Raw genomic sequence first — 24,275 nt, forward strand, 5'->3', positions numbered from 1 at the left:
TCAGATGAACAAACTGTGAAGAATCTGTATTTGGCACTGGGAACAAAGTGATCACAAAAAGCCCAAGTAATACCGTGGTTCCTCTGGAGAGCAAAAGTAGTTGGAACTGACTCAACTGTAGCTCACATATGTAAGACAACTGAAGGGGAGCTGGAAAGATGAGCAGATACAAAGCAGCACAGCCTTTTACAACTATGAAAGTTGGGGACTGCACAACTCCAGGGGGTACCATTCATAATAATGTCAATGTGAATGACACATGCTGGAGTTGTGTACAGCCCTGAGCAAGACTTCTGAGCAGGTACCAAATTAGTATTAGAGTATTTTTATGCTAAGTGTATAAGTTAGGATGCTTTTGGTAGCAAAAAATGGAAACCAAATCTGTCTGTCCTCAACTTTAAGAGGATTTTGGAAAGAACATCAGGGCTCATGTAACAGAGGAGGACCCTATGGGGCCTTCCTAGGATAGACCCCTCCCCCATATCCTCTACTTTAGCTCCTCTCTGAAGTACACAGATAACAGTATTTGATGCACATTTCCTGCTTTACAGATGCTAAAACCCCCACCAAATGGAAGGTTAACTACTTAATGACCATGAGCACATAGCCCCCAGGCCTACTGGAGCCAAAGAATTGATGACGTTAACCCCTGTGACACTGTCCTGTAACCTCACCATCAACCAAACAGAGAACTGTGCACAAGCTGATCACATACCTTGGGACTCCCCTCCCTCACCTTGCCTTTAAAAACACTCTGCTGAAACCCATCTGGAAAATGAGGCTTTTTGAGTACTAGCTGTCCTGGACTCTTTGTATGGCGCCTTACAATAAAACACGGCACTTTCTTTCACCACAACCCAGTGTCAGGAGATTGGGTTTATTGCACGTGGATAAGTGGACCCAAGTTTGCTTCAGTGACACTCACAATACTGCTATGGGGCTTTTGCACAGCAATGGAAACCATAAACAGGACGAAAAGACAACCCTCAGAATGGGAGAAAATATTTGCAAGTGAAGCAACTGACAAAGGATTAATCTCCAAAATTTACAAGCAGCTCACGCAGCTCTATATCAAAAAAACAAACAACCCAATCCAAAAATGGGCAGAAGACCTAAATAGACATTTCTCCAAAGAAGACATACAGGTGGCCAACAAACACATGAAAGGATGCTCAGCATCACTAATCATTAGAGAAATGCAAATCAAAACTACAATGAGGTATCACCTCACACCGGTCAGAATGGCCATCATCAAAAAATCTACAGACAATAAATGCTGGAGAGGGTGTGGAGAAAAGGGAACCCTCCTACACTGTTGGTGGGACTGTAAATTGGTACAGCCACTATGGAGAACAGTATGGAGGTTCCTTAAAAAACTAAGGATAGAGCTACCATATGACCCAGCATTCCCACTCCTAGGCATATATCCAGAGAAAATCTTAATTCGAAAGGATGAATGCACCCCAATGTTCACTGCAGTACTATTTATAATAGCCAGCAGGTGGAAGGAACCTAAATGTCCATCAACAGAAGAATGGATAAAGAAGATGTGGTACATATATACAATGGAATATTACTCAGCCATAAAAAGAAACGAAACTGAGTTATTTGTAGTGAGGTGGATGGACCTAGAGTCTGTCATACAGAGTGAAGCAAGTCAGAAAGAGAAAAACAATACTGTATGCTAACACATATATATGGAATCTAAAAAAAAAAAAATGGTTCTGATCAACCTAGGAGCAGGAAAGGAATAAACACACAGATGTAGAGAATGGACTTGAGGACACAAGGAAGGGGGAAGGTTAGGCTGGGACGATGTGAGAGAGTAGCATGGACGTATATACACTACCAAATATAAAATAATAACTAGCTAGTGGGAAGCAGCCGCATAGCACAGGGAGATCAGCTGGGTGCTTTGTGACTACCTAGAGGGGTGGAATAGGGAGGGTGGGAGAGAGACGCAAGAGGGAGGGGATATGGGGATATATGTATACATATAGCTGATTCACTTTGTTATACAGCAGAAACTAACACACCATTGTAAAGCAATTATACTCCAATAAAGATGTTTAAAAAAAAAGAAAAAGAAAATAATGGAGGGTTTGTAAAGAAAAGGGAAAAGCCAAAAAATGCTGGATATATTTGAGGATTTCTGCATTAGAAATTCTGCAGCACTGTGAACTACAAGAAAATTGAGTAGGGGGATGAAGATTTAAGAATGTTCAACTTTTTATGAATTTAATTCCTTTCAACATTTTTTTATGAGTAATGCTTAAAATTTGAATTCCTTTATAAATTACTTTTGGGTGATTAACTGTGCTTTTTAAAATGCATCTCCGTACAAAGACTCTCTCTCAAATTTATTATGGTGGCCTAAATAAGTTAATACATCTTGAAGGTCTTAGTGGTAAATCACCATGTTTAATTCCAAGAGAATTTAAAAGGTAAAGAAAAATTAGTTTCAAAATATTTTCAACAAGTTGACATTTATGAAAAATTTTGAAAGATGAGCAGCTGTGTGCATACCACCTTATTTTAGCTGATGAACTAATGAATATAGACTTCACACATTTTCAAAGTATTGAATTGCCTTTTCTTCTATAGCAATCCTCAACATATACCAGGTTAAAAAAAACTAATAATCTTAAATCATGATTTCTTCCCTAAAACCCCCTTTCTACTCATTTATAAATCCTCCTTAACATTAATTTTTTCCTAGCGTATTTCTTAGCCTTGATTATTTCATGTATTTGATGTACAAATGTATTGAACACTTACAATATGTTACAAGATACTTTTTTTTAAAGCTACATGTTAGTTGACTCTTTTGTGCTTGGCACTGGAAGATACACTGTTGGAAGATGCAGCCCCTGCACTCAATTTTCTCACAGGTTAAAGAAGATTCAGACAAGTAAATCCACAATTCAACACTTTTCTATAAAAGGTATGAGAAAGGGTTGCTCAGGGGGTTTTGATTGTATAGAGTAGGAGAAACTATCTTTTCCTGGGTATGGGAGGATTCCTAGAGGAGATGTTACCTGAGAAAAGGAAGATGAAAAGAAATTGCCAGGTGAGTAAGGGATATATTTTAGCTTTTATTTCTAGTCAATTCTCACACAAAAAAAGAAAAACTCAAAAAATAAATGAATTTATATGACCCTCAGAGCTCCTTAGGCTCTTTGGTATCTATATTTGTAGCTGGAGATACATGTGCCACAATTATGTTCTAAGTTAAGGGAGTCTGTGTGTGTGATGCATCAAGCATGTAGCGCAAGCTCATGTTAATAAAAATAGCCATTCAGGCATAATCAAGGTAGAAAAGCAACAACTCACTACATATTTACCGATACCTTTCCTCTAGTCTCCTCTCCTGTGTTCCTTTCACCCACCCAAATGTTTTGGTGTGTAAGCTTTCCTCTCAAGACAATGGAGTCCACAGCATGGCCATCACAAGTTTGAGTGTTGAACAACAGGTGAGATCCCTAGTGAATAATTATACCCAGTTGGAGAAGACTAAACAGTGCTTGGAGCCAGGTGAGAGAAATAGCATTTGGCTTACCTGCTCTGAAATAATATCTGAAAGACTCAATCCATAAGGTTTCCATGTGGTTGAAAGCAAGTTGAAGAGTGAACCCTGGGTCTTAACGTTATGTGTGTGTGTGTTTGTGTGTGTATGTTTTGATTCATCAAATGTTAGGGGGAAACATTTTATGATAGAAAGAGCATTGGCCCCAGAGGCACGGGTTTAAAGTTCTATATCTGTCACTCTTGCCAGGAGGCTTTTTTAAAAGCTCATTTAATGACTCAGTTAATGCTTTTTACATTTGAAAAAGAATGAGACTTTTTCCGACTTTAAAGTTTGATGATTTTATGGTCACTTTTAGTTTCAGCTTTTGAAGACTCCCCATCTAAATAAACTCTTAGGCTCCATGACGTGTGCCCAACCTAGACATGCCGAAGGGGCTTTGAAATCCAGGCCTGCTTTCAGCCAACTTTATGCATTTATATCAGCTGATTTGTTACTTGATAAAAATGTTCAGGATAATGCAGTCACTTTTTTAAATGCTGTAGAAAAGACCACTTCAGAAACAGATTAGAACAGCCATGATAATGGACCGGAGTCCTGAGGCATTGAGCTGAGAATTCCATCTCCCCCTGCATGAGAGAGGCAGGTCATTACCCTCTACAGCATCTGAAGTTGGGGATTTGCTCCCTACCCCACTAACTCTGGCTAACAGCTTCCCATCAGCCTACCATCTGTGAATGAATCTGGACCTGCAGGTTTATAGTCTCAGTTGGTACCGTGTCTTAGGATGTGGAGGACAGCTTGCTTTATTTTTCCCTAATGCTGCTTCTTCTCAATCTTAAGAGCTAACTCAAGATTTAGTGAATAATCTATACACATGTTACAGGAGCTACTCAGATTCCCTCCCACATCGTGTCTTCCAGACTGAGGAGTTCTTCCAACTGCCTATTCTCAAACGGAAGTTCCTTCTCCCCCTCGATGGTTTTTGCTTCCCTCTGTATCTTAAGGTGTACCTATCAAAACTTCATAAGAACTTCTAGGTTCAGACAAATTTCTATTTTGTCCAAGGGTAAGACAATACCTTTCACTTTGTTTCCAATATCCTTTGTGATAATGTCCAACAAATTTTGTCAATGTTGGTTTCCCGGTCGTAATCTTTGAACCTTCAGGCAACGGAGTCCTTAGGCTTTCTTCCGCAGTGATAATCAGTTCTCAGGGTCTTCCATCTCACAGAAGAGTTTCAATGATTTTACCTGAACTGTTTCTCCCTGCTCTCATTAGAGCTCCTCTGCTCATTTCAACTCCTGTTCATCCTACTTTGATGATCTTTTTATTACCTGGAAGAACTTAGTTCTGTGCACAAATTTGGAAATTCTCCCATGGTACTTCTTATCTTGATCCCTTGAAAAAAATGTTAAATAAGGCCAGTTCAATATGCCTTCTTAGGGGTTGCTATTATAAACCCTTTTCCTTCCAGAGAAAATGATCATTTATCCCAACTCTTCATTTACTCTCTAAGATAATTCTCTCTCCATCTCAAAACATTGTCTCTAATCCCAAGAAAACGCAATTATTTAGCTTTAGTGAGGTGTAATTGATATATAATAAACTGTACACATTTAAAGTAAAATAAATAAACTCTCAACTATTTCTAAACTTCCAAGTATATATAGATAGCTGATTACTTGTGACCTCTCACCAATGGGCCTATTCCACTCAACTAAAGACAACTATGCCGCAGAAATGCACTCAGTCTGTGTAGAATACAGATCTAAATGTCTACCCACTCACAGTGTAATAATATATACTTAATAAAATGCTCTGTAATATTGATGACTGTGGTCTTTAGTGTCCCATGAACCTAAACATGTTGGTTAACGGAGTAAAATGTAGATTTCACTGTGTGTTATTTACAGGAGCTTTATTTTTATTAAGGTCATTGCCAGAAAAATATGTTTCTGCTAATAGTATTTATACTATACATCAAAAGTTAAAGTTATTATTTTGGCAAGATCAGACTCCTGATACTCACTTATTTAGTACTGCCCAGTAAATTTTCAATATTAGAATTCTTTATTGATGAAGAATAAAGAATTCATGATACTTTTATTATTCACCTTTTTTTTTTTTATTAGTTTCTGCTTTATAACAAAGTGAATCAGTCATACATATACATCTGTTCCCACATCCCTTCCCTCCTGCGTCTCCCTCCCTCCCACCCTCCCCATCCCACCCCTCCAGGCGGTCACAAAGCACCGAGCTGATCTCCCTGTGCTCTGCGGCTGCTTCCCACTATCTATCTACCTTATGTTTGGTAGTGTATATATGTCCATGCCTCTCTTTCGCTTTGTCACAGCTTATTCACCTTTTACATTTGTATCTACTAAGAAGCATTTTCACAATACATGCATATGAATATTTGTGGATTATTTTAATGTATCTTTCACAATGTTAAAATCTCTTTCAAGACCCATTTGCTGTTAAGAGGTGTTACCTCTTTAATAATAGATGATAGATGATTTATTGTCATATTTGCAAATGAAAAGGAAAACCATGGCCAGAATTTGTGATGTCACTCTTTGTAGACACATATGCATGGAAATAACCTGTAGGTGTTACACACACACATATATAGTCCTATATATATAAGTATATATTTTTATATGTATATATTGTGCATACATATGTATGTATATGTATGTGTGTATGTACTCACTTATCTTTCCACCCACCCATACATGCATCCATTGATCTATCTAGCTATCTTCCAACACACAGTACCCCTACAATGATAAAATAGGATCAGAGTTTCATAGAAATATAGAGCCCAAAAGATCCTTACACATAGTTTAAAAACAAAGAATGTTATTCTTAGAGGTGTAACTCTCCAAGATAGCACCAGTAGAAAGAACTCAGCTGGAACCTAATCCCCATATTCCAATTACAAGTTCAGTTTTCATTCCACCATACCACACTGTCTTTCGCACAGATATCTGCTATACAGATGGATAGATACTGATCCTTAGAAGACAGTGTCAGTGCTGAAACTATTTTCTGTACTGAACACCCTGCTGTCAACTAAATTCTCGTTTGAGTTTTGAAGTTTACTGATGGTTTCTGTCAGTCCCAAGCCCTCCTAGGCATTTTTATACATAATCAATATGAGGAGAACTTCCTGTCTGGCATCAATCAGTTCTTTAAACCACAATTATCTATTAAAATATTGTTCTTAAGTCAGGAAAAATGGATGTTAGTGTCAAAACACAGCTTTATTCACTCTCACACACACACACACTCACGCAAATTACAAATAGTATTCGACTGCTCTATATTTCAGGCTATTCAATAACTAGATAAATGAAATATACTTTCTGTTTACATAGTTTTTTTTTTACTATGCCAAGGCATACACACTGGTTGTTCCCTGCAGTACCTGCCGAATGCAACTAAATTTGCAACAGAGTTAATCACTGGCGCAGCTGAATATTTTAAGAGATTTCTCCTCTAGTAGGAAATTCATCTTTTTTCCAAGAAAAGGGCATTTACCCACTCCTTCATCTCCAACTGAAGTAGTTCCGTGATTTCCTTCCTTTCTCTGATTTCCACGCTCCAATTCCCAAAGACGAGCTCATCTCTGATGATCTTTCCGTCTATGAGTATTTGGGGTAGGAGTGGGGGTAGTCCACAGTTAAAATAAAGTTTGTATACAATCACTTTCTATGTTGTTATGAAATTATTCTAAGCTTCCCTAATAATAAACTTACAAAGAAACCATGCAAATGGTTCAGATGTGCATATGGAGATAACTATTATCTAGAAAGCATCCAGATTTCTTAAAAAGCCAAAAGAAAGAGACTCACTCAGGATATATGGAAATATAAGTGAGGTAGGTGGGCTAGAGTGTATGTCATTATCAATAAAGCCCTAGGAGAAAATCATAATTTGAAAAGATACATGCACCCCAATGATCACTGTAGCACTATTTACAATAGCCAAGACATGGAAGCAACCTAAATGCCCACCAACAGATGAATGGATAAAGAAGATGTGTCATATATATATATATATATATACACACACACACACACATATACACACAATGGAATATTACTCAGCCATAAAAAAGAATGAAATAATGCCATTTGCAGCAACATGTATAGACCTATCATACTAAGTGAAGTAAGCCAGACACAGAAAGACAAATATAGGGGCTTCCCTGGTGGCGCAGTGGTTGAGAGTCCACCTGCCGATGCAGGGGACACGGGTTCGTGCCCCGGTCCGGGAGGATCCCACATGCTGCGGAGCGGCTGGGCCCGTGAGCCATGGCCGCTGAGCCTGCGCGTCCGGAGCCTGTGCTCCGCGGCGGGAGAGGACACAGCAGTGAGAGGCCCGCGTACCACAAAAAAAAAAAAAAAAAAAAAGAAAGACAAATATAATATGATATCACTTATATGTGGAATCTAAAAAAAATTATACAAATGAACTTATATATGAAACAGAAATAGACCCACAGACATAGAAAACAAACTTATGGTTAGCAAAGGGGAAGGGGGTGAGGGATAAATTAGGAGTTTGGGATTAACATATAAACACGACTACATATAAAATCGAGGGCTTCCCTGGTGGCGCAGTGGTTGGGAGTCCGCCTGCCGATGCAGGGGACACGGGTTCGTGCCCCGGTCCGGGAGGATCCCACATGCCGCGGAGCGGTTGGGCCTGTGAGCCGTGGCCACTGAGCCTGCGCATCCACAACAGGAGAGGCCACAACAGTGAGAGGCCCACATAAAAAAATAAAAATAAAAAATAAAAAAAAATAAAATAAAATCGATAACCAACAAGGACTTCCTGTATAGCATAGGGGACTATATTCAATATTTTGTAATAACCTATAAGGGAAAAGAATCTGAAAAAGAATATATATGTGTATATATAACTGAATCACTTTGCTGTACACCAGAAACTTATACAATATTGTAAATCAACTATACTTCAAGAAAAAAATTAAATTAAATTAAAACTAAAAAATAAAATAAACCCCTAGATATATTTTTGCATAACTGAATTAAATTCTTAAAACCCCAAAAATGAATGTTTTAACTGAATTTGAGAAATGAAGACTAAATTAAATCTTGGGTTTAGAATTAATTTGATTCATAATGGAAGGAAGTTAGAAAATAACATTTATTAAGAACAACACTGTTTAGCAATCCTATATGAAGATATAACACACAAAATATCTCCTATTACTTCCCTGTTAGAAGGGCTCTTTGCTTTAATACTTACACTACAGAGAATTTAATTAGTTCTCAATCAAATATTCTTCAGCCAGTGATTATACAGCAATAAAACATATTTGCATCTGCAAACTCAAGGTAACTTTTATAAGAACACAGTGGTTGGAGAAAATCTTGAGTTACATTCCAAATACATTGGGTAAAACTTCAGACTCCTGTGTAGACATTTTGAAAAGCCTGCAAAGTGTCACAGAAGAGGATGTGCAACTCTGATGTTACTGGGGTTAAGAGAGGCCATGTTACTGCAAAGCAGTGTTTGTTAAAACCATATTAATTATTAGGTGATTAGGATATGATGATTTTAAATATCTATATTATAACAATTTTTTGTTTCTTTTGTTTCATTGCGTTTCAGGAAATTTGTTGGAGTTGTTGGGCTAACATATAAAACATATTAAAGGTTTCCATTAAAATAATAGGAAATCGTTTCCTGGTTACATTTTAACAAAAACTGCTTGATTTTTACAAATGGATTCCTGACCTTAAGCAGGAGACACCTTTACATATAGTATCACATTTACTTTATTTTACATAGAATGTCACTAAAGTTTACCACAACCCATTTAGGTATCATTGCCTTTTACAAATAATGAAACTAAAACTGAGAGATTAAATAACTTACCCAATGTCACACAGCTCATGAGCGGGGGAGATCAGAATCCAATTCAATAGCCTTTGAATTTTTCACTATATAGTAGGACCATAGTTCAACTAATCAGGTATTTATTGAGTTTCTAACTGTGCATAACATTTGGTGTTAGGCATTAGAGGGGCACATAATGATGCCTACTTCTTGCATCACTACAGTTTACAATCTAGTAGAAGGCAAGTGCACACATTGTTCTATTTAAGAGTCTAAGAGGAAACAGGAAGGTGAAAAATGGCAAATATTTATGCAAACAGGAGTTTTACAGGCCATCTTGAAGGGCAGTGTATTTAATACAGGACTAGAAGGGTACAGATATTACAGAGAGGTCTGATATGAACTAGGGCATAAAGGTTAGGGCATCGCAAGCACAGATTACAATGTGAACAAAGGCATGGAAAAAGTGACAGCATATGCAGAGAGATGTAGGCAAGGAAAGCCTTGGAAGGTACTGAAGAAAACAAGTATACATGATACTTGTTAAAGATAGCAAGGATAAGTCAGGGAGACTACTACAGAGGGGCTGTGTAGTAGGAGAGGGAGATGGGGCTCAACTCCTAATATAATAAGAACAAGTAGAGATATAAAGGCAAGGAGCAGGGTGGGGGTCAGTGGATAGACAATTACTAAGAGGAAACATCAGGGGTAAGGAGAATTCTGGCTAAACCAATTTGACAGAACTTTGTTCTGTAGTCAGGCTAGGGTGATAAGACATGAAGGGTGAGGGATAAAGAGTTTGATCATATATCAAGGGTAGAGGATTTTTGCTAAACTGACCCACCAGAATTCATGCTAATACTAGTCTAAATGGGCCAAGGACAGAGCCTAAGGTCAGGGACTAGTTAGAAAGAGGACTCAGAGAAGCCTGACTCAAGTTTGGTCAAAGAAGAGTGCTATGGGGCTTCCCTGGTGGCGCAGTGGTTGAGAGTCCGCCTGCAGATGCAGGGGATGCGGGTTCGTCTCCCGGTCTGGGAAGATCCCACATGCCGCGGAGCGGCTGGGCCCGTGAGCCATGGCTGCTGAGCCTGTGCGTCCAGAGCCTGTGCTCTGCAATGGGAGAGGCCACAGCAGTGAGAGGCCCGCATACCGCAAAAAAAAAAAAAAAAAAAAAAAAAAAAAAAAAAAAAAGAAGAGTGCTATGGTCTGAATATTTATGTTCCCTCAAAATGTATATGTTGAAATCCTAACCCCCCAAATTGGTGGTATTAGGAGGTGGAGCCCTTGGAAGGTGATTAGGTCATGAGGGTGGCACCCTCATGAATGGGATTCATGCCTTTTATTTCAGATTTTTTGTGACTATTATTATTATTTTAATTGAAATATAGTTGGTATACAATATAAGCTACAGCTGTACAATATAGTCATTTGCAATTTTTAAAGGTTATACTCCATTTATAGTTATCATAAAATATTAGCTATAGTCCCTGTGCTGTACAGTATATCCTTGTAGCTTATTTTATACATAATAGTTTGTACCTCTTAATCCCCTACCCTCTCCCCTTCCCTCTCCCCACAGGTAGCCACCAGTTTGTTCACCACATCTGTAAGTCTGTTTCTTTCTCGTTATATTCACTTGTTGGTTGTATTTTTTAGATTCCACAAATTCCCTCATGAATGGGATCAATGTCTTTTAAAAGAGGCTCCAGAGAGCTCACTAGCCCCCTTCCACCATGTGAGGACACAGCAAGAAGGTTCTGGCTATGAATCAGGAAGAGGGCTTTCACCAGAATGAGACCATGCTGCTATCTTGATCTTGGACTTCAGGCCTCCATAACATTACAAAACAAAGTTCTGTTGTTTAGAAGCTACCCAGTCTGTGGTATTTTGTTACAGCAGCCAGAATGAAAAAAGACAGAGAGAGAATCTTTGCCAGAGGTCCTTCCTTCCTCCCTTCCTCCCTCTGGCCTTTCTTCCTTACTTTACTTATTTCACTCTCCAACGCATATTCATTTAGTATCTACTTTAAGGAACTGAATAGATGGAAAACACAGGTTGAGCTATAAAGATCACTATTCTTATAGTATACAGTTTATTGGAGGAAGAGATAAGCGTCTGTGACAGAGCATGACATGCACAATTTTATTTTAGATAAACTGGTCAGGAAGACCTTTCCATGGAAGTGACATTTAAACTGAAGTTTGAAAGATGAAAATGTAGTAATGTTGGCAAATCTGGAGTGATTTTTGTAAGGACTTACTACACATTTTACTTTATTCTATATGCAATAAGTTGTCAAATGTGTTTGAAGATAGAGGATGCATTCTAATAGTGTGGATAAGAGCTTGCATTTAGCCTGAATATTAAAGAGGCCCCAGGAAACCCGACCATAAGGAAACCCAAACTCTGCTCCCAATACAAATGCTACTTTTTAAAAAACTTTCACCCTTTGGTCAACCTACTGTCCATTGAATTTGTTGAGGTTTGTGGATATTAAGACTTAAGCAAGAGATGCAACTTGAGTATAGTACAGTAGTTTGAATTTAAGCAAAATGGTATGCCTGAAATGTAGGGGCCTTTTTGTAATGTAATTTGAAAATGTGGTGAGTTTCTTTGAATAGGCAACCCAGACTGACCATTCAGTGACTCTCCATAAGAGCGACTACAACACCCAGTTAGCACCATAAAAGGGAGAGTCGACATGACAGAGATGTGAGGTGACCATTTTTACCCACACCACACGCTGCCATTGTGGTTACACCTACTGGTGTAAATACTTGGTGAAAGAGGCAGTGCACCTCCCTGTGACTGCAGGCTACTGAACAAAATCACCAACCTCCCTTCAATAGGAGCATATAAAATTCTAGGCCTGGAGAAGAACAAGTAATAAAGTAACTATTTACTCTCCCCTGAGTTCATTATCCTCTTCTCTTCTCCCTACTGGGTCGAAGGAAGGCAGAAGATAGCATTAAAGCTCATTTTCAGGGTCTGCATGTTCAGTTGTACAGGTGGTGCACTGCATATTTATACGAGTGTCATTCACTTTCTTCTTTACATGAATGGTGCCCCCTGGGAATTTTAGAGTGCACAACCTGTGAATCTGTATATGGCAGGCCTGCTTAATTTGGTTTTGCTCATATATTGTGAGCTTTTGTGTTGCTTATTCATTTTGTGTTCTCTGTGTTCATTTGTTTTGAGAAACAAACCTGATATCCGTTTCCTCCTTGGAACCGTAAAATTCATCTTTAAATATATCTATATAGGTAACAAACAGAATATTATTTATGTATATGTAAGTTTATTTATTTATTACAATAATCTAGGAGGTAAGACTTTACAAATAAACAAATGTGCAGAAATATGAACTAACTTGCTTGTGAATAACAGACCTGGAGCATGCCTCAGAGAAAGTGTGTAAAATGGCTCAAAACTAGAGAAAGCATAGAAGCAAACTATCCACTGACACGGCACTAATAGAAAAGCTATCAAAAGTCTAAATCTGAGCAGAACCGGGAAGAAAGGAAATCATAAGAGGGATGAGACCTTGCTAAATAAATACATTTTTATTTCCATAATTAGAGGTAAGCATAAGGAAGAGATGAAACTAATTCCTAGTGTCAAGCCTATGTAAGTGGAAAGGTTGTGATTTCAGTTAACAGAATTTCGTGTTTAGATTCAAAACAAGTATTTGTGTCAAAGAACCAATTCCAGGAGATTCCATGAGACATGCATATTTATATTCATTTTTCTGCATCAATGCTTTCAAGCTTTTAACCCATCCTTCTGGTGGGAAAGAAAAAAAACATAAAAATATGAAATATCTTATCAAGCTTTAATTATGTTTACTTCTTGATTTAAAATTACTCTTTATTAAGTTAAAACGAAGATATTCTAGACTAACTCCAAAGCAGAATTGAAATGGCACACGAAAATGATCAAACATGATTCAAGCATCTCATTTAACTGAGATTTTACTACGTTTGTGTAATGATGTCTAAAATTGTGTTTTCATTAAACATAGCAGAGTAGAGCGAAACAGGGAGAGTCATCCGATAGACCTTGTTTGAATCTAAACATATTATCTATTACTGTAACTTTGAGAAAATCACTTAATTTGCATCAGCCTCAATGCCTTTATCTCTGAGAACAGCAATACCTATCTTGCATGGGGCTTGAGATCAAATAAGTTAAAACACAAGCAGAGTGTCTAGCAATTACAGTTGCTCAGTAAATAGCTCTTAATATTACCAATGGTCTCTGATGTGGGAAAACTATTACATAATAAAAAGATCCTTAATCGGGTATCTTTAAAATCAGGCTGAATGCAAAGAACTTCAGATTTTATGTCCTCCCTTTTTTTATTTTTACCCAGAGAATAATGCAATTCAGAAAACAGAGGGAGAGATTAATTTCCACTTAAACTGAAAAGTCATCATTATAAGATTTTTTTCATCATGTGCTATAGTACATTAAATAGAACCATAAAATCTTTGTTACCTCTCTATTGAAAGGTAGAATGTGGTGTCCCTCTTCTTGAATATGGGCCGATCCAGTGGCTTATTCAATCAACAGAATGCAAGAGAAAAGGTGTTCTTGCACTTGTGAGGTTAAGTCATAGGAAGACTTACAGATTCCAGCCAAGTCTCTTGAAATGTTTACTTTGGGTGAAGCCACTCACTATGTAAGAATTCAACTACTTTGAGATATCCAGGTTGCTAAGACTCCAAAACTACACCGAGAAATTTCATGGAGAAAGACAGAGACAGAGGGAAAACCAGCCCCAGATTTTTCAGCCTGTGCAGCCCAACTCAAGCCCCAGATTTGTGAATGAAGATGCCATCTTGGTTGGACATTTCAGCACCAAAAGATGTGACTCAAAGAAAACTTAGCCAGAACCAAGGCCCCAGACATATGACGCCAGTCAAGTTGTCTAATCTATCTCCAATCATTCAAGCCACCACAGCTGAGGCCCAGTCATGATGGAGCAGAGATGAGCCATCCCCAGTATTCTTTATCTTTATTCTTAGCTCACAAAGTCCTGACTATAACAACATGGTTTCTATTGTATCTACCACTGCGTTTTGGAATGGCTTGTTATACTGCAATAGGTATCTGGAATATATGTCTTGATCATTTCTTACAGTTCTAAAGCCACGGAACTCCTTTTACCCATATTCAGGGAGAATGCTATCTCTTGCTTATTTTCAGTCTCCCTTTGAGTCATAGAATCTGTTCAGAAGCTTCCTTGGACAGAGTCAGTAAAAGAAAACTCTTGATTACAAAACTCCATTATTACAACCAGGATAAAAGAACAGCCACATCTGCTCACACACACCCCATTTTTTCACCACATCATAAACAATGGATTGGCCAAATTTTTAAGTGCTTGACTCTGATTGAAAGTAAGCAACTTTCCATCTTCAACCTCTTCCCCTCCAACTCAACTTAGAGTGATGCTCTAGTCAACCTCCGGACTTCCTGATGCACCTCCCATCTCTGAAATGAGAAGTGAAGAAAAAACATCTTCAGAAGACTTCTGATATCAAGACAAGGGATAGAACAAAGGCCAAAGCAGCAATATTGCCATCCAGAGGAAAAACTACTGAACCTACACTGCAATACTCAGAAGGAAAGTCAAGACATGAGAGAACTAAGTGTAAAGCACAGCTATATTGGTGGCTTCTATTTAAATAATCAAGGTCAATAAGTAGGCCTCTGGGATGATGATCCCTATACCCTGTTACTTGCACCAGAATTGGGACATAACCAGGAACAAATAGTTCAGGAAGCTAGAGTCATTGACACTGAGAGCCAACTACAGGGAACACCAAACATCCGGGGCTATTAGTTCACGTGCTTCTGTACCTAAATTTGGAAAGACTGTAAGACTTTCTGAATCTTCAGGTAACTTGCATACTATTCTAATCATAAGCAATCATGCTCCCTCTTAAGCTAAACCATACAACTTCAGAATCAGGTGTTACTTCTTATTGGTACCACTGTCCACTAAGCAAAGACAGAAATACAGAAGTAATCCTGACCCCTGCCTTTCCCTCATATACTCCCCCTCCCCACTTTTCCCTCTTTCCCATATATTACTAGGGTTAATCAGTTCTGCTGCCTAGAGATCTCTTAAAGTCCTTCATTTTAATCATATTCCTCTGCCCTGATTCAGATCCTTGTCATCACTAGCCTAGGCTGCCCTCTATCTATTTCTGCCCCTCCCATCTGAACTGTTGCCCTTCATATTCATCCTCAACACTACTACCAATATTATTTCTAAATTGCAAATTTGACCATCAACTGTCTAAAGACTTCAACATCTTTCCATTGCACTAATGATAAAAGTCCAACTTCTAAACATGTCATAAAGGTCTCCATTTTTTGGCCTTGCTCTGCCAATTTAACTAATGTCTTTTTTTAGTAATTAAAATCTACTATCCTTGTTGTTTTACGAGTGTTAGCAGTTGCTGTTCTCACTGTTGAAAATATTTCCCCCTTTCATTCACTTAGAAAACTCCTATTCATCCTTTAAAACCCAAATGCAGTGAAACCGATTTTCTCTCTCACTCAAATCACTTTCTCCTCAAAACTGTAATTTTACCTCTGTGTAGCTCAATTGTTTGTTATACTCTAATGACAACAGATTCTTAAATATACTCATCTTTGTATCTTAATATCCAATAGTATAACTGACATTTAAAAAACGCTAAATATACTTGACACTTGACTTGATTGAATTGAATTAAACTGAATCAATCACTCTCAAGAACACTAACGACTGTTAGGGTTTCCTGCATCAAGAGTACAAATCACGCGGAATTTTCATAATACTGCTAGTTTTGATTGAAGCACAGCAAACAAGTTTACAACAGATTTCCCCTGTGAAAATAATAACTTCAGTAAAAGATAACAAATACACTCAGAAGTCCATAAAGGAGGCAGGGTAGTCTAGGGGATTCTGTTCTCATCCAAAGACTTGCTGAGATTTGATTCAAGGGGGAAAGATTGATTTTTCTAGCTTAAGTTAAACGAGGCATCGAACAAATGTCAAAAGCAGGACATGGACTTAGATTCTTCACTGTCACACCAGTAAAGTTACCATCCTTCTGTCTCCTTTAGAACAAAGAAGAAAGCCTGCTGTGGACCGTGAACAAAACAACAACTGTGAATTTACACAGCTCCTTAAACTTCTGTGTACTGAGAGTGAATTAGAGGTCTCCTTCAGATAGCATTGCAAATGAGCATTATTTTATTTTCACCAAGGCTTTCAGGTGATACATGCAACAAAATCAGCAAAGTCAGTACTCACTGTGGCAGACAAAGTAACTATTATGTATCTGTCCTAAAAGTTCCTGTGATGTTCTGGCTACTTTTGCTTAAGTAATATTTATAATATTTATGAGAAAGGAGGACAAAAATGAACCTGATGCTTTTGTGGAGAAGGAATTCCCTGGCTGAGCAGAAAAGCCTGCCAAAGTTTTGGTGTTTCTTGTTTGTTTGTTTGAAACAAGATTGAAGGACCGTATAATGCAAGATGAAGCCATTAACAGTTAAAAGGGACAGGACACACTAAAGAGACTCAGCTAGGGCCCTGGTAAATTATCAAAAATTGTGGGCGCTCTTAGTGAGAGTCTATGATTTGAGAAATTCATGAGGAGAAAAGGCGGAGGGCCCTGGGCACCTGAAAATGAGAATTGCTGCATTGAACTAGGCTGACTTTGGCATGTCATTTTGAAGAAGGCAGTCATATGGAATGTAACGAATAAATAGAGCATATCAGAGCCTGAAAACGCCTCCTGAAAACCTGAGAGTAGGCTCATGTGGGTGAAACGAGGTGAAGCACGGTGCTTGGTACACTGTAACCCTCAGTAACATTGGCTGGTTTTGAATGAAATGAAACCTAAGCTGAATCCAGTCCCTGCTCGGTAACAGCGGGGAAGATAATGGGTGCCTAGGCAACGTCTAGCAAGTTCTGGGATAGAGGCGGCTCCCAACTGTTGCGTCGCCAGGGGCCACAGAACTGAGTCGGGAAGGGAGAAGGGAGGAATCTATGCGGAGGACCGGACACTCTGGCAGGAAGTAGAAAGCGAAGAAAACTAAACGACCATTGGTGAATTTCAACACCACGTCGTGAATTTCAGGTAATTTTCCACTTGTTTATTCAGATGGAAAACTCGGATTCCAACGATGAAGGAGATGGAGTTTCGGCCCAACACATAAGTCAAAAGGACCGATTGGTTCGGGAAGAAGATTTCTCCAGGTTCGTAAATAATCTGAGTGAAGAAGATTACGAACTTATGAGAGACAACAATCTTCTAGGCGTTCCAGGTGAAAGTACGGAAGAAGAGTTGCTGACAAGACTTCAGCTAATTAAAGAAAACGCACCACAAGACTCAGATGAAAATACAGGTATATTTTGCTTTTGGAGGGAATAGGATGGGATGAATAAGGAACTTCATAATAGTAAATAGTAACTTCATAATAGTAAATAGTAAATTATACGGAAGTGACTTAAATTAATTTGGTAAGTAACTCCTCATAAAAAGAACTGGCATTTACTTGATTTTTGGTGAGCATGTCAAGGTATGTTTGTTTTCCTGATTCACATTTGGGTTGTTTTAATTGGGAAACAGTGCGAAGTAGCCTATTTGTATTTTTCTTGGTTTTCTACCTCAACTGAAAGTCCCTCCTACTTCCTGAATTATTTTTTCTACATAGACATGTAAAAGAAGCAAACAGAAATATTCTCAACTGGGGACAACTGTGCTCTCTCCAACACCTGGGGACATTTGACAATGGCTAGAGATATTTTTGGTTGTCACAGGGGAGGCATGGGTGTTACTAGCATCTAGTGGGCAGAGGCCAGGGATGCTGCCAAATATCCCACAATGCACAGGATAGCCCCCCCCCAAACAAAGAATTGTCCAGCACCAAAAGGTCAATAGTGCTAAGGCTGAGAAACCCTGCTCGAGCCTCAGGTCTGGTGCCTTCCCTCCCAGTGTGAAGTAGAGGATTTTGCTGTCTAGTGAAGAGGAGACTATAATACTTTGGTTCTTGAATATGGTCTTATAGGCACCATGCTAGGTTCCGTCTATTCATTGGATCTGACCTTCAATTTAATGTCAATTAAAAATCTTGGTAACATTAAGAAGTATTCAAAATGCAAACACTTTTAAACCTCTAAAACTTGTTTATGTTTGGGCAATGACCTTATATTTTCTTTTTTTCTTTTTTTTTTTTTTTCTTTTTTTTTTGTGTGTGTGTGGTACGCGGGCCTCTCACCGCTGTGGCCTCTCCCGTTGCGGAGCACAGGCTCCGGACACGCAGGCCCAGCGGCCATGGCACACGGGCCCAGCCGCTCCGCGGCATGTGGGATCCTCGCGGACCGGGGCACGAACCCGCGTCCCCTGCATCGGCAGGCGGACTCTCAACCACTGCGCCACCAGGGAAGCCCTGACCTTATATTTTAAAACAGCTTATCTATTATCAAAAGCACATATGTGAAGAGCCTAGAAGTAGTCATGTTGGAGACTAATGAAAATTAGACAATAATGTAAATTGAACTAAAATACTAGCATTGTACCTTAACTGGTGTTTACCTTGTTTAATTGCATTAGTGTTTTGACAGTGGACTGAAAAAAAAAGTCTCTTGACATTCCTCCTACAGTGGTACACAGGGCTGTGTATATGATGAAATACTGAAAATAGACTTCCTCCGGATTCTCTTTTTAAAAAATTCTCTAAGTTTATCTAGGATTAGCTCACTCTTTTCGGATGGAATCGAAACTTTTCTACCTTTACTTATAAATCTACACAGTGCAGTTTATAAAATATTAACTCTATAAATGTGAAATCAGTTTAAAACATCTGAGTATTTAAGTTCTCATTTTTTGTTTGTTTTTGAAACAAAGTTTCAGAGTGCTATTTTATGATGGTTCTAATTTTGGTAGTTCTTTTATGCACCCTCCCCATTTTTTTTGTTAACAGACAGAGGAGACTCTTCAGATGATGTGTCTAGTGGTGACTCTATAATAGACTGGCTTAACTGTTCTGGACAAACTGAAAATATGACAAGTGGACAAAGAGAAAACCAATCTTGGAGAGAAGAGAGCCAAATTAATCCTAAAAGTGATCAGTTCATATTCAGTTTAGAAATAAATGTTAACCTTGATAATGGGAGTCCAAATCCAGAGAATGAATATGTAGCATCTGCAAGACTTCCCAGAAGAGAAAATATGGAAGACAGCCAAAGGCAAGTGGAAAGTCCACAATCTGAATCAATATTTACAAGACCATCTATGTCTGAACAAGATACAACTGAAACATTAATGGAATTCCCACCTACCACAAGTCAGAGAAGAGCAAGAAGTAGGAGCCCAGAGTATCGGAGAACCAGAGCAAGACTTGAAAGTTGGTCGCCTTCACGTTCACTTAGGGAAATTGTACAAAGACTTAATCATAGTATACCATCTCAGAATTTTGAGCAGCCTCTGCTAAGTGAGAATGTGAGATTTTCTAGAACTGAGCACCAGGAAATATTGAGACAGCAAATGACTGGATTTGAGTTGCAAAATAGAGGTCTTATTGAAACTTCTAGAACAAGGAATGCCGTTCATGGAGAAAATTCTCCAGATACAACCAGCAGTGGTGAATCTTGGGGAATGAGGGAAATATATCCAACCATACCCTTCAATCTTGAAGTAGGACAAGTTCATTCTGGAGCATATTCTCAGAGAGACAGCAGAGCTAGTAGAACTCAGTTAACATCTGAGACACCAAACAACACTGTCACTTCTGAAAGTGAACGAGGACTGAGGCATATGTATTCACATTCTGAGCAGGCAGGTGTGAGAGCTTATGTCAATACCATTAGAAATCCCGTTTGTAGAATATTAAATACTACCTTAAATGATACAACATCTGTTCCAATTCAGAGCACGTTAAGGCAGACAATGACAGAATTTAGTAACTCAAGTAACCTTAGGGACAGTGACAGTAATTTAGAGCATAGTGTCTCACCTCCAAGTCAAAACATGGAATGGCTAGAGTCACCTAATGGTAGTAGTAGTGGTATATCTGGCTCTGATTCAAATCCTGGCTATGATACCCATTCAAGTTCCACACTGATTTGTCATTCAAGCCCCAGTTGTATGTCTATTTCCAGTTCTAGTCCTATTTCCAGGTCCAGCTCAAGTGATGAAAATTCAGGAATTAGCTCACGGGTCCTGGAAGATCCCACATGCCGTGGAGCGGCTGGGCCCGTGTGCCATATGTAACAATTGAACTGAATCACTAGTTCCTGAAGGAATTATTGGGCTTTCCCCAATTTCTGTTCCATAATAAAAGGAAATATTAAAAAGTCAAACAATATTGTTCAATCTGACAATAAAAATTAATTTCACACCATAGCAGTTCACTGAATTTCAATAAAAACTTAGCATGTGCACTGGGTTAGGATGTTCCTGATTCCATGGGAGAAATGTCTTAATATGATATAATGAATCTAGATAGATCCTAGTAGTATTATCTAGTCATGTAAATCCCAGATATCTCTTAGCCCTGTTCAATCCTGGCTGTGCATGCAAAGAAACAGAAACCCAACCAAATATCAATAATTAAGAAGCAATTTAAGACTACATTAGAGTCATTCACATAAAGAAGTCATGTTACATTCATAGAATGCCATAAAAAGCTTGAAACCCTTCTCTTCCTATCTCTCTCCACAGCAGTTTATCCCACCTCCCTAACACTACCTTAAAGTTTCTCCTATTCCCCACTACCAATGTATCAGTCAGTTCTAGCTAAAAACTGATGGCACACTTTAAAAGAGTGATGGAATAGCATTTAATGAAGAGACTGAAGTGTGTAAAGAATGAAGGGAAACCAAGAGATGATGAAGTACCTTGAGGCTAGCAGCTGTGAGAAGCCAGTATTATAACCACTAGGTTTGAAGGGGCATAGAGAGACAGCAGTTCCTGCAACCCAGAATGTCTTATTAGAGTTGTAGTAGAAGCCCACCCAACAAGAGATGTAACCTTAGAAAATGGCATCCACTGTCAACCTGAAGTTTGGAAGGGGGCAGATCATGGAAATAAATACCCTTGCCTTCTTTCCTCCTGACTTCTAATCTCGTCAGTAGTTCATATTAACCAAACCCAACCTGAAGACACAGAGAGACTGGTCCATGAAGCTGATAAAGGTCAGCCTCCTGGAATCACGGAGCAGGGTTAAGAAGGATGGCGAGTAGATCCGGTAAGCAAATCAGAGACCATCTACCGCAACCAGTATTCCCAACTCTCTTCAAACCCAGTCTGTGTATGCTTTCTTGCCTCTTCCGCTTCCGCTTGTTCTCTATTCCACTCTATGACTCAGCTCTTTAACAACCCTCTCTATTTTCCTTTCATTTACTCAGATCTTGTATTTTTAAAAGTGATAAGATGACAAAGCCTTAGAACTTAATTACCTTTCTCTTAAACATGTCACACTTTGATTTGCTGTGATTGTAAACAACTAAGGAAAAAGGGCAGTTAGAGGTATGTCTTTAATTTTTGCTTCTTAAATATATTCAAGCTTCAATTTCTTTCTATATATGTTTAGTTCATATAATTAATTTTTAAAACAGATTCTGATTTCTTATAAAGGGTTTTATGGTTTATATATGACTCTTAATCCTTGTGTGAATGACCCAAAGTACCCAATTGCTGCTTGGAGCCTCACAAGCTGCAATATGAAAGCCTTAAAGGTAAAACTTGGCTTCAAGAAACATGTCTACATAGTTCAATTCTAATTGTCCCCAGTAAAACCATCACCCAAAACCCTGAGTATGTGAAATCAAAATTTAGGTCATGCTTCCTTCCAACCTAAACATAGTGAAGGATTTTTCTCCTAATTCAGCCTGAAAACTATTTTTTGGGGGTTGTATTGGCCAGTCCAGAACATTTTGCTTAAAATTTTCAATCCTGGTATAGGTGAGAGTACATTCTATTATAACCTAAAGCAATAATCAGAAATTTTGTGCAATGTGCAACCTATACAAGTGTAGGCAGTGTTAAGTATACACCTTCTCTAAAAGGTTAAAGTCAGAAACATCACTGACCTTTCTTTTCTATGTGAATTGCTGGCAGCCACAGTATTTGCACATAACTACAAAATATAAATGGGGAGTGGTGGTGAAGTTTTTGAAAACATCTTTGAGGTAGCATATTTTCCACACAGAAGATATCTGCATGGCCAGAAATGAAGGCTTGGATCAAACCTCTGAAATTTACATTAACTTCTGAAAGTTGTTTGAATAGTCTGATTTTTAGGAAGTATTTTTGATATCAGATATACTTCATTTAAAGTGAGTAGAATAATTATAACAGTACTTGGCTTTCATACTATCCTAACAGACTAAAACCTTCCAAAGGATGATAATTGCTTAATTAATGCTTCAGTACATTCACATGCACCTTCTGTGGTCGACAGAATTCTAAGATGATGCCCAATGATCCTTGTAGTAGCTCCTCTCCTTGAGTATGAGACCTGTGAATGTGATGGAATATCATTCCCATTATTAGATTATGATATATAGCACAGTTGATTGGGAGATTATCCAGAGTGAGCCTGACCTAATCAGGTGAGCACTTAAAAGGCACAGAGAGGACTTCTAATCCAGATAAGATGGTTTATACTTCCCTCTCCCTGCTCCCCCTTTATACGCACAACTATATATTCTGGAAATAATATGAGACAACCAAAGGAGATCTCTGAAAGGTCTAGAGAAGGTGAATTGCCTAGGGACCCTCACAATGGATGAACAACCTCATGGCAGGGCACCTTATGACCCTCTACCAACAAAAAAAAATGTGATCCAGGCCCAGCATTTCCTTACTCCCAACTTAGTAACAGGAAGTGGCTCAAAGAGGCTCTTCCTCCATCACATCAAATGGGAATCCCCCAAACACCAGGCAATCCTTGCAGAACCTGCAAGGACGAACAACTGGAAGCCCTGATGACAATAAGTGACCAGGGAAAGTGCTTTCCTTCCCCACTGGGCCTGAGATCCCCCTTCATCACCCAGACACATCAGTGGCTAAGGGTACCAGCAAAAGTGCTCCTACCACAAAAAGCTCCCACCTGGAAAATGCTCTCCTCAGATGGGCCTGAGACTCCTCTCCCCTCCCCAGAAACATCTGGCAACTTGCTCGTACCAGCAACGGAGATCCCTCCACAGAAAGCTCTCAACCTGGTAAGCACCCTCCACTCCTTATAGTCCAGGGAGACCCTGTCACAAGTGCCTGGCCCAGGAAGGACTCTTCATCAAGTGTTCCAGAGATTCCCTTCCCTCAGCAGAAGTACCAAGTGCCATATCCTGGGGAAGCTACTTCAGACCCCATAAGCAGCATGAGAAGGGACCAGAGGTAACCCCACCTGCACAAGAGAAACAGACCAAAAGAGTACCACAAAGGTTCTGAAAATTAGGTTATCATGGAACCACAGTCCATAAAAGTACAGGAAATGTGTGCCAAACCTATAAAGTGGGAATGCCTGCTAAAAATTTTTAAAAAAACACTTTAAATAGGGACCAAAGTATCCTAACATAATAGCCAAAATGTCCAAAAGACAATAAAATATCACTACTTATACCAAGAACCAGATACATGACAGCTTGAATAAGATGTGATAGATGATGCCAACCCAAAATGAATTCGATGTTAGAATTATCTGACAAGGGTTTAAAAATGCTGATTTCAGACCTTTAAGACCTTGAACACAGAACCTAGTCACTCCATGCCAGTATCCCAACCTATAGAACTGTGAGCTAATAAAGGGATGCTGTTTTAAGCCATTACATTTGTACTAATTTCTTACGCAGCAACAGAAAACT

The 24,275-nt window shown here is 38.8% G+C and overlaps 1 protein-coding gene and 1 pseudogene across 2 annotated transcripts in view; both read left to right on the top strand.

Moving 5' to 3' along the window:
- Window positions 1-3,440: 3,440 nt before the first annotated feature.
- LOC307055646 (E3 ubiquitin-protein ligase RLIM-like) lies at window positions 3,441-20,682 on the top strand (the record flags this gene model as incomplete). The annotated part of the gene is made up of 3 exons (XM_079707837.1): window positions 3,441-3,473; window positions 17,572-17,815; window positions 19,394-20,682. 3 exons carry the CDS (start codon window positions 3,441-3,443, stop codon window positions 20,680-20,682), a joined length of 1,566 nt encoding a protein of 521 aa, XP_079563963.1.
- A 960-nt stretch (window positions 20,683-21,642) lies between these two features.
- LOC307055647 (ferritin heavy chain-like) overlaps window positions 21,643-24,275 on the top strand; it is a 61,151-nt pseudogene continuing 58,518 nt past the window's right edge. The window contains exons 1-2 of the transcript in view: window positions 21,643-21,658; window positions 23,575-23,636. The product of the transcript in view is annotated as a ferritin heavy chain-like (transcript). The remainder of the gene's footprint in view (window positions 21,659-23,574; window positions 23,637-24,275) is intronic.

The sequence above is a fragment of the Hyperoodon ampullatus genome, assembly GCF_949752795.1.
Source record: "Hyperoodon ampullatus genome assembly, chromosome: 7".
Classification (NCBI taxonomy): Eukaryota; Metazoa; Chordata; class Mammalia; order Artiodactyla; family Ziphiidae; genus Hyperoodon; species Hyperoodon ampullatus.